The 11,550-nt window shown below is 41.4% G+C and overlaps 1 protein-coding gene across 1 annotated transcript; it reads left to right on the top strand.

The window, feature by feature from the left end:
* The first annotated feature begins 734 nt into the window (after window positions 1–734).
* Window positions 735–8,547, top strand: LOC147984955 (uncharacterized). Its single transcript, XM_087539826.1, has 4 exons — window positions 735–766; window positions 1,221–1,403; window positions 1,988–2,067; window positions 8,501–8,547. The coding sequence occupies exons 1-4, from the start codon at window positions 735–737 to the stop codon at window positions 8,545–8,547; spliced, it is 342 nt and encodes a 113-aa protein (XP_087395952.1).
* The last annotated feature ends 3,003 nt before the right edge of the window (window positions 8,548–11,550 follow it).

Below are 11,550 nucleotides of genomic sequence, written 5' to 3'. Positions count from 1 at the left end.
TAAATTCCACTCCAAATCTGGTGTATCCGAGAAATGCCACTGCAATTTCCAAACTTTGAAAAATGCCATTTCATGCCATTTCTAGTGGCATTTTTCGAAGTCTGGAGTGGCATTTTTCAAAGTTTGCAAACTGCAGTGGCGTTTTTCAAAGTTTGCAAAAATTGCAGTGGCATTTTTCAAAGTTTGGAAATTGCAGTGGCATTTTTATGAATCGCCATAATTGGAGTGGCATCTATACCTATACTAATCCTAGACTCCCTACAAATTCCCACGTTAATCAGTAATTAGGAGCCGTTAATTTGATGGGACTGAGTTATTACGGTGTAGATCTAATCTATCTATTGCTCTCCAGGAAAAAAAGACACCTATTAATTCTCATGTTAATTAAAAATTAGGAGCGGCGTACATCCACCGATTCTTCCTTTCCCGGTAAAAAAATCTAAAGCAGCCATATTATCTCTCTCAATCTCTCACGTCTCTGTTCATATTCTCATGGAAAAGAGATCCAGGTCTCTCTTAGATTGGAACAACGAAGTTGGTCATCGATCCCACTCTCAATCTCTCATGTCTGTCTCTCTCTCCCTCAAACTCTCATCTCTCTTCCTCTCCACAAGCAGATCTGTGTCTCTCCCAATTGCAAATTTGCAGCAAGGACATTAGGGCATGGATTTTGCGCTCATCTCCACATGGAAACAGATCGTGTCTCTCCCAAATTGCAGCAACAAATTTAGGGCATGCATCTCCTGCGCTCATGGAGCTTATTACAGTAAAATTATTTTCCTCATCTAGATCAAGTTCGTATTCTCAGTCCTTGCACTGATTTATTTTCAATTTCTTTTTGCCGGTCTGGATTCAATTCTTTTCAGGTTCGTCATCTCAGTCCTCACACTAATTTGTTTTGAATTTCTTTTGCCAGTTCGGATTCAGTTGTTTTCATCATGCCCTTTAATAGTGTTGTCTAGGGATTCAATCTCCTTTATTGTATGTCTTCTTGAAGCTGATGATTGCCATGGCAAAATAAAATCAGTGTTCTTGATCCCTCAAAAAACAAAACAAAAAAAATCTTTCTGTAGCGCACAGAAAAGAAACATGTACCTTATATGTAGAAAAAGACACGTCCAAGTACAACTCCAATCCTTCCAATATGGGTGGATCTCTATTTTCTCACTAATTGACCCTATCATTGACTCTCTGCTATGATTTGGCTTCCCCAATCATAGTTTTCTCAATCCCTCAACCAAGATGGGCAGGGGGTGGGGGATATGGAGAAGGACGGAGCTCCTGTTGTGGTTGGTGCAGTCGCAAATGGTGGATGTTGACCATGCTGTCCCATGGAGGGAAGGTAATCTTGAAGAACAATTATCTCGCAAAGACATTGACCATCCACTCAGCGCAACAGCAGGGTAAGCATGAACACTATGATTTGTCGAAAACAACTAAAAGAATCATGCTATGTTAGACATATAACATTCTGATTGTGTGCTCCAGCTGAATTGTAGTATTAATTTTCTCAAAGTTTCTAGGCCACGATGGTTTATGGATCCAAGGAGTAGATGCACTGACTGCAGTTTGAAGCCAATGACTGGTAATTTTCCAAATGACAGCATCTCTGTTTTGTTTTATCTTATAACTAAGTTAGAAATTCGATAGCATGTGTTTGATGTTTTTCCTTCAAATCAGAATAATTGCAGGTCTACTTCTACGGCTAACATAACCCATCATTACTATCTTCTAGATTTCATATATTTATTATCACTAGATGAATTCAGGTCTGATCGGGTCTTCCCTTTTTCACATGTGCACATTTTGCTAAATGCCATCTAATTCCTGCCATGAATCACAAATGGAATTGCAGTCTGAAAGTTGTGGCACTTGATTTGGAAACACCATAAAAACCATATGATGCTCCAACATAAAGTATCTTCTGATTTTTAAGTTCCACTTATTGAACAATGCACTTCAAAATTCACATGTATGCTATGTACAGACATATGCAGGTACACTGGAGCATAATTCTATCAATTACCTATGGAAGACAGTCCAACATGGATGCTCTTAAGAGTACATGTATGTAGCGTTTCAGTTTCTATAGCATGCACTCACCCCTACCCACCATTATACACTTGATCTGATGATGATGTTCACTTAAACAAGTTATTTCTGTTAAGCAACGCATTGTGTGCCTAGTCGTGACAGGTTGGTGGCGTGCGTTTCCAAGGGAGTCCGGCTAGGATAGTCTAGGTTGTTAGCATGTTTATCTTTGTAACAACTCTATCTCTCTATCCTCTTATCCCTTGTACCCCAAGTTGTAGTCTCAACCATGTACGCGATCTGGGAGTTGCGCCCCAAGTATATTAACACGTAGCCGTCGGTCAGACGAAGACACGACGTTAAACCCAAGTTTTACATGGTATCAGCCTAACTCTTCCACTGCATCCCATCTACCATCCCCATCACCACCTCCGCCACCATCATGGCCGCCTCCTCCAGCGCTGCACCGACCAACCTCTCTGGACAGGTTACCGAGAAGTTGACCCGCACCAACTACATCCTCTGGCGGACTCAAGTCACGCCGCAGCTCCATGGTGCGGGCTTCTTCGGGTATGTTGACGGCTCCGTGTCTGAGCCGGCCAAACTCGTCGTCGTCAAGGACAAGGACGGGAAGGAGGCGACCCAACCAAACCCCCTTCATCCGATCTGGATCCGTGAAGAACAACAGGTACTTGGATACCTTCTCAATAATCTCTCCAAGGAGGTCCTTGTGCAGGTCACCACGATCGATCATGCGCAAGATCTCTGGACAGCACTGGCGAACATGTTTTCGTCCCAGTCTCTGTCCCGCGTCAACAACATCCGTGTCGCCCTCGCCAATGCGCAGAAGGGGACACAGCCCATGGCGAGCTTCGTTGGGCACATGCGCTCACTTTCAGATGAGCTTGCGGCTGCTGGCGAGCCGCTCGGAGATGGTGAACTCGTCTCCTACATCATCGCCGCCCTCGACATGGAGTACCGGCCCCTCGTCTCCGCGCTCGACGCCCGCATCACGCCCGTCTCGCTTGACGATCTGTTCGCCATGATCAGCAACTTCGACCAGCAGGTTGCCCTTTACCAAGGGGGTCACTCTGGCGGCGGCTTCAAGTCCTCCGCCAATGCGGCCATGCGCGGTCGTGGTGGCGGCTCACGCCATCGTGGGTGCGGCCGGGGCAGGCACAAGGGCAGCCCCAACACCAGCAACAACCACCGTGCCAACAACGGTGGTGGCGGACGGCCCTCCTCCAACACCAACAAGGGCCGCCGCAACAACTCCAATCGCTCGCGCCCTGATGTTGTCAAGTGTCAGATCTGTGGCAAACTTGGCCACTCGTCCAAGGATTGCTGGTACAGGTTTGACGACGATGATGATGACTCTCAGGATGAGAAGGTGGCTGCCGCGGCTGATGGGTCGTACGGCGTGGACACAAACTGGTACATGGACAGTGGCGCTACGAACCACATCACCGGCGAGCTCGAGAAGGTGACCATGCGTGAGAAGTACCGCGGCCAAGACCACATCCACACCGCAAGTGGAGAAGGTATGAAAATTCGTCATGTTGGTCACTCAATTATTAAAACCCCACATCGTCCAATTCATCTTCGAAAAATTTTGCATGTCCCTAGTGCATCTAAAAACCTTCTCTCCGTTCACCGTATTGCCGTTGATAATCATGTCTTCCTGGAGTTTCACCCGTTCTTCTTTTTGATCAAGGATCAGGTCACGAGGAAGGTACTGTACCGAGGTAGATGCATTCGTGGGCTCTACCCTTTGATTCCGAAGCTTCGAAGAAGGTTCAATAAACAAGTTTTTAGTGCCACCAAGTTATGTTCCACACAGTGGCATGATCGTTTAGGACATGTAGCATTTTCTTTAGTTGAGCGAGTGCTTAGGAAAAATAAGCTCCCATTTGTTGGAGAGCGTGATGTTGAAACTATTTGTGATTCGTGCCAAAGAGCAAAAAGTCATCAGTTGCCCTATCCGATCTCTACTAGTGTTTCTACCAAACCGTTGCAACTTATTTTTTCCGATGTGTGGGGGCCTGCCCCGTCCTCTGTCGGTAGACACACGTACTATGTGAGCTTCATCAATGACTACAGCAAATATTCATGGATCTATCTTCTTAAGAAACGATCTGAAGTATTTCAAGTCTTTCGTAACTTTCAAGCACTCGTTGAACGTCAGTTTGATAGTAAAATACTTGCCCTCCAATCTGATTGGGGAGGTGAGTATGAGAAGCTAAACTCACTTTTTCAAGAACTTGGTATCTCTCATCATGTGTCTTGCCCACATGCCCATCAGCAAAATGGGTCGGCAGAACGCAAACATCGTCACATTGTAGAAGTTGGTTTAGCTCTCCTTGCTGGAGCCTCCATGCCACTAAAGTTTTGGGATGAGGCTTTCCTCACTGCTGTCCACATCATTAACATGCTTCCAAGTCGTGTTATCAACAATGAATCACCTACAGCAAAACTCCTCCATACCAAACTAGACTACACTTCTCTTCGCGTGTTTGGATGTGCTTGTTGGCCCAAACCTTACAACAATCGCAAACTTATGTTTAGGTCTAAGCAATGTGTTTTCATTGGCTACAGTGCCATGCACAAGGGCGTTAAATGCCTAGATGTCTCTACTGGCCGTGTATATATTTCACGTGATGTGGTCTTTGATGAAACCAAGTTCCCCTTTGCTGATCTTCATCCAAATGCCGGTGCTTTACTACGCCAAGAAATTTTGCTTCTGCCTTCTCATCTCACCGGTTTTGATCAAAGGGGGGATAATAATTGTGTTGATCCATCATTGACTAATTCTCATAACCATGTGCATGAGCTCTGTGTTGATGCAGCAGAAGGAAGCCTGAGCAAAACTGGCGAAGAAATCACCCAAAATGATCAAGAAATCAGCTCAAATGGACAATATTTCATGTGTCCAGAGTTGGGAGGCAAGTCCTCCTCGGGATCGTTGCTGCAGCACCTGCCCAGGCCATCCACCTCGGAGTCTGCGTGGCTGCATGGCGCCAGCGCGCCAGAAACCGCGTCGCCCATCAGGCACGGCGGTGTCGTCTCTCCAGGCGACACACGGGCTCCAGCGATTCGCCCACCTGAAGACACCGGGCCGCGCCAATCAGAGGCGACCATGTGTCTGCCTGAGAGTCGCTAGCCCGTGGATGGACCCCGCTGCTACGCGCATCGCATCCGTCAGCAGGCGCTCAACCCCGCACCGATTCGATGGGGCCCGCAGGCTCGGGATCCGGCGCTGATTCCCTGCAATCATCGTGCAATGATGCGGCCGCAGCACACACAGGATCTTCTATGCCACCCGTAACGGGCTCCGCGAGCGCTGCAGCCACAGACGATCCTGGCGCAGGGACAGCACCAGGTGCATCTCCTTTGGGATCTGAGGCGGGATCTTCTGCGCCTCGGAGTGGTGCAACTTCGCCTGTGCAGCAGCGCACTCGTCTCCAAAAAGGGGTAATTCAACATGTTAACTATAAAACAAAATTTGGCCTGGCTTGTTCCTCCACAGGTGAACCTAGTTCAGTTGAAGAGGCGATGAATGATGCACGGTGGAGGAAGGCCATGGAAGAAGAATACTCGGCACTGAAGAAAAATAAAACGTGGCACTTGGTGCCTCCACGACGAGGTAAAAATCTAATTGATTGCAAATGGGTGTTTCGCATCAAAAGAAAGTCTGATGGATCCATAGATCGCTACAAAGCAAGACTCGTTGCAAAGGGTTTCAAACAACGGTATGGCATAGACTATGAGGACACATTTAGTCCTGTTGTTAAAGCTGCCACCATTCGCCTTGTTTTGTCTGTTGCTATTTCTAGGGGATGGAGTCTCAGGAAATTGGATGTTCAGAATGCATTCCTCCATGGCATTCTGGAAGAGGAAGTCTACATGAAACAACCTCCTGGGTTTGTAAACAAAAACTCACCACTACATGTGTGCAAACTTGATAAAGCTTTATATGGATTAAAGCAAGCTCCTAGGGCGTGGTACTCACATCTAAGTCAGAAATTGCAAGCACTTGGATTTGTCCCTTCAAAGTCTGATACATCATTGTTTATCTATAATAGATCAAATACCTCCATATTTGTTCTTATTTATGTTGATGATATAATTGTCACAAGCTCCTCTGATGAAGCAATAACAGGACTTCTGAAGGATCTAAGTGCTGAGTTTGCTCTGAAGGATCTAGGAGACTTGCATTTCTTCCTAGGAATTGAGGTAAAGAAACATGAAGACGGTCTTCATCTATCTCAAGAAAAGTATGCCACTGATTTGGTAAGAAGAGTTGGTCTTCAAGGATGTAAACCGTCACCAACGCCCTTGTCCAGTTCATAGAAACTCTCACTTACAGAAGGAGATCCCTTAAATCAAGAGGACAATACAAACTACAGAAGTCTGGTAGGAGCACTTCAGTACTTGACTTTGACAAGACCTGATATTTCATTTGCTGTTAATAAAGTATGCCAGTTTCTGCATGCACCCGCCATAGTTCATTGGACTGCTGCTAAACGTATAGTAAGATATGTGAAAATACTATGAATCTTGGTCTTACTTTCAGTAAATCATCGTCTACTCTAGTCAGTGCTTTCTCAGACTCTGATTGGGCAGGATGTATAGATGACAGACCCTCCACTAGTGGGTTTGCAATATTTTTTGGACCTAATCTAATATCATGGTGTGCAAAGAAACAGGCTACTGTATCCAGGTCAAGTACAGAAGCTGAGTACAAGGCACTTGCAAATGCTACGGCAGAGATTATTTGGGTACAGTCTATGTTGAAGGAACTTGGTATAAAGAGTACTAAAGCCCCATGCTTATGGTGTGACAATCTTGGTGCTACCTACCTATCTGCCAATCCAGTGTTTCATGCAAGAACGAAGCATATTGAAATTGATTTTCACTTTGTCAGAGAAAGAGTTGCAAATCATCAGTTAGAGATTTGTTTTGTGCATTCCAGAGATCAAGTTGCAGATGGCTTCACAAAACCATTACCCACAAGAAGTTTTGAAGAATTCAAGCGTAATTTCAACTTGACAAAGTTGTGATTAAGGGAGGATGTTAAGCAACGCATTGTGTGCCCAGTCGTGACAGGTTGGTGGCGTGCGTTTCCAAGGGAGTCGGGCTAGGATAGTCCAGGTTGTTAGCATGTTTATCTTTGTAACAACTCTCTCTCTCTATCCTCTTATCCCTTGCACCCCAAGTTGTAATCTCAACCATGTATGCGATCTAGGAGTTGCGCCCCGAGTATATTAACACGTAGCCGTCGGTCAGACGAAGACACGACGTTAAACCCAAGTTTTACAATTTCATCATATTTTCCACACATTTCGCTCAACTAAAACATGTGTATGTTCAGTTTGTCTTCTTAATTTCTTGACCAATTCACCAACGAGGCTAAATACCTATGGTTATTTTGCGCCAACTGTCCTTTGAGCTTGTTAAAAGAACTTCCCCGAGATATGTAACACTGTTGCTCCTGCTACTTTCGGCCATTATATTATTCACATTATTCAGACTTCTATAAATGCACTCCCAACTGCATAATTTCTTAGCTTATCGATTTTATTTCTTCTAACTTTAAAAATTCAGAAATGATTATAACAAGGTTGCTGAGTTGTTGGATTTAATACATGTACGTCAAAACTTATGGCTTTTCAAAACTATTTGTTCCCTCTTTTGGTCCTCTAATACACATTTTTCCCTTTACGTTGGATAACCAATTCACTTTTGTGCTCATTTTCCTGAGACAGTGAAGATTTGTTTTGCTACTCATGTATAGATATAAAATTTTAATGGTCTTCACGATTCTATCAATCAATAGAGATTTCAACAAAATCCGGTTGATATAATATATACAATTTGGCCCGCACATGTTGCGAAGAGTAATTTTTAAAGTACATTTACAATGTCTTTTTTATTTCTATGCATGTACAATATATATTAGGACACTGGACATGCTTAGTACTGGAATTCCCAATTTTTCTGAGTGCCAAATGCACTCGACAAAGGCCAAAAAAACACGGTAGCACTAGGAAAACATGACTATATTGGACGTCTGCCGACAATGTTTATTTTGTCGGGTTCTTTTCTACAGGCACTAAGTAGACAACTGCAAAAAACTTCGCTCAGTGCAGAAAAAGGGTAACTCGGTAAACAAATGACACAGACCGAATGATGAGTCAATGACCATCCCACGTGGCACCATAGTTTTGCCATTTTCTGCACTCGGCAAAACTACGACCCAGTAGAGCTACCCAGATGGCACCATGTGTCATGTTTAGGCCAAGGGGTCTTAGACACCAGACATCTAACCTAACAGCGACTCTGAATATCCATGTTGGTTGATTGCTAGCTTGATGCTAATATTTGATGTGTTTTCCTCAATTTAAAATCCCCAAGCAGGATCTTTCTAAAATCTACGTATTAACATCACCTGCATCGGATGTTTCTGTAGCATTTGAGGATGCGCACATGGTGTATATGCTGATGAAGGAAGCCTAGGAACAAGCATATTTACGACATACATGGGGAAGATGGTGTCCAATAAAGGGAAAAGCAGCGAAGTAAAACATGATTAGTTTAGAGTGACATGAAAGCAGACTGTCTTTCAAAAATAGGTGGATTCTTAAGATAAGGACAGGTGTACAACGCAAGAGCTATAATAAGGCCTAACATGGTTGCTGGAAGATATATTTGTACAATAATAGGCATGCACATGCAGCTGTAGTAAAAAGAGTTAATAACTTAATATGAGATATTCAATTCCAGTGCTTGAATGAAAATAGCTGAACAAATTTCTGTAATATAGCAGCCCAATAGTTTGTATAAATACGGATGCATGCAGGTGATGATAGACACTATATCATGTCCGATCCATAAGTAAGTGTGTGTTGTGCATTAAGTTTTCGATTCTTTGTGATATGTTTTGATTAGTTCTGTAGCATCCAGTTTAACATCTTATGTCACAGACATTTGGTGAAGTATCAGAAAGGAGAGTCTATCGTTAATTCTGCGTTATCATGATGGTATGTAAGGTGAGCAAAAAGAAAATTTGTGGCCTTAATTCCCAGCAACTCTCAAGGTAAGTAAGATGAGTCATATTAATAGATAGTGTTGTCAGGGACCTTGATAGTATCTCTCAGACGAGTACCACTTTATATGGGATAGGAGATGCTTGATCCATGAATAAAATAACTTGGACCTCCTGTTTAGAGCGTCTACTAAATTATTGGTTCATCCATCTAAATGTTTTTAGAAAAACGGGCATTTTTTAGCCGCAAACCGTAGAACAATAGTTCTACGGTATATTTTCATTAAAATAATAGTACGTTACAAATGAGGAGGAAAAAAAGGAAAGAAAGAAAAATAAATAAAAGAGCGCCTCTCTAACTAGCCTCTAAAATAAGGCCTCTTTGATTCACCGAATTGTCTACAATTACAATTCTTAAAGGTGACAACTTATGTTTCAAATGGTTTTGCAGATTGTAGGATAACAAAATGGGATCCGATCTCTCATATGTTTCTATACTTATCCAATGGTATCCTCAATAAATGTCTGTTACTATTTCCCATCCATTGTTTCCACCATTTAAAGTGACTAGCCATATAGTAAATGGTTTTTTTGCACAAAAATATAGTAAATGGTTTTTTGATTATTAATTTATGTCCTTCATATAGTGGAAACCTAAACAATATAAATAATGTCAGCAGGCTATCCTAAGATATATAGTTTGTGCCAATTCAGTTTATGGTCAGTCAGACGTATCCATTACTTATTCACAGAATTATATTCCCTTTTGAATTAGTCCTGATATCTCAAATCCTTTAGGTTCTGACGGTATTGGGTCAATGTGGTTGTACACAACACATTTCGATTTTCTATGGTATGCCATTCCTAATTATGATTTTTTATTGTTGACCATGCTCTTTTTAGATCATGCAAATATAAAAGGCCCTATTCTTATTTATAATAGTATATTCTATATTTAAGGACTATTTGTATCATTTTTGTGGATAAATATACGAAGTGAGAGAATGTTTATTTTATTCTGTAACTTTCTTTTACAACTACAAAATTTAGAAATTTGAGTGATTGGCATAAAATACAACTAAAAATTCATTTTCTCTTATCAAATGTGCAATATTCAATATGCAAAAACAAGTGATAGTACCACTGATCTAAAAAATACAATGTTCTATATTTAAGAATATTGTGGGATCTATCGTGGTGAAAAGAACAATGTGGAGTCTATTTTCCAGCAGAATATTATGCGATCTCATTGAATTATATCGAATGTATATTGTGTATTACTATATTGGACTGCTTTTGTGAGAAAGTTTGCTTGACTTAACCATCTCAGAACACCGGCTAGACATACCAGTTCAAAATTATTTATGTTTAGTATTAATGATAAATCAAAAAAATTGTAAGAAAAAAACTAACTAGATTATTTTAAGACTTGACGGACAAGACAGAAGTTAATATGTAACGACACATCACTTCAACCTATCAAATGTTAGCTTTCACAATTCTAATACTATAAAAAGTACAAATGTGAACTTAATTAGCCTCAGTATTTCAAAATATAACTAAAATATGGGTGTAGACCTATCAAAATAAACATGGAACAAGATAAGTCTCCCATGAGAATAGAAATTTGTGTCCAGGCGTTTACATTAGAAATCTGAGCAAAAATAGCAAGAAATGTTTCTATATGTTATATTTAAATACATAGTAAATTTGCAATTTACATTTTGCATTATGGAAAGTAACCGTTGATAACATTATCATAATTTCATACATTATGCAAAAACTGTATATAGCCAATATTATATTGCTGAAGATTATATTTCAAAAGTTGTGTAATGATTATACTTCAAATGCATGTGGCCTTTTCATATCGTCATCTTTTGTAATTACTAAATAGTTGTAATTTTAGTTTGTCTGTACGTTTCTAGTTCTTTTATAGGAGACAAGCCATTGCACAAAAACTATTGTAGATTCCCATAATGTAGAAAGCTGTATTGCATGCTAGCTCGTGCGAATGCACGGGTTGACGACTAGTTTATCTAATTTGTTTTTGAGACGGAAGCAGGGTGTCAACTGGGCTGTGCGGGACACTCTGGCCTATCTAGACAGCCTTTTCTTTTATGTTTACCACAGACCAGCCCAGTAGTTTTTTCTTTCTAAAAATGGCTAGCCCAGTTTTTTTGTGATTTGTCAAGTAAGTCGCTTTATCAGGCCTGTTGGGCTGCAAATCTTTCAAGACGAGGAGAGTGGCCTATCAGTAATGAGAAATGGGTTGTACATTTTTAAAACACATCAAACCGGCAATTATTTTCAAATATCTTTTTTTCATTTCGAGATTTTAAATTGCATTGATTTTTATGCGTGGAAAATTTATTGGATTTTATATTGATATACATTTATTTTTAAAATCAGTCTGAATGTGACTCAAAATTTCGGGATTAAAAACAGTTCAGACCGCACCGACATATGCAAAA

Source organism: Triticum urartu, chromosome 2A (genome assembly GCF_056163025.1).
Source record: "Triticum urartu cultivar PI428250 chromosome 2A, HENAU_Tu73, whole genome shotgun sequence".
Taxonomy (NCBI): Eukaryota; Viridiplantae; Streptophyta; class Magnoliopsida; order Poales; family Poaceae; genus Triticum; species Triticum urartu.
This window is presented reverse-complemented; position numbering and strand designations above follow the sequence as displayed.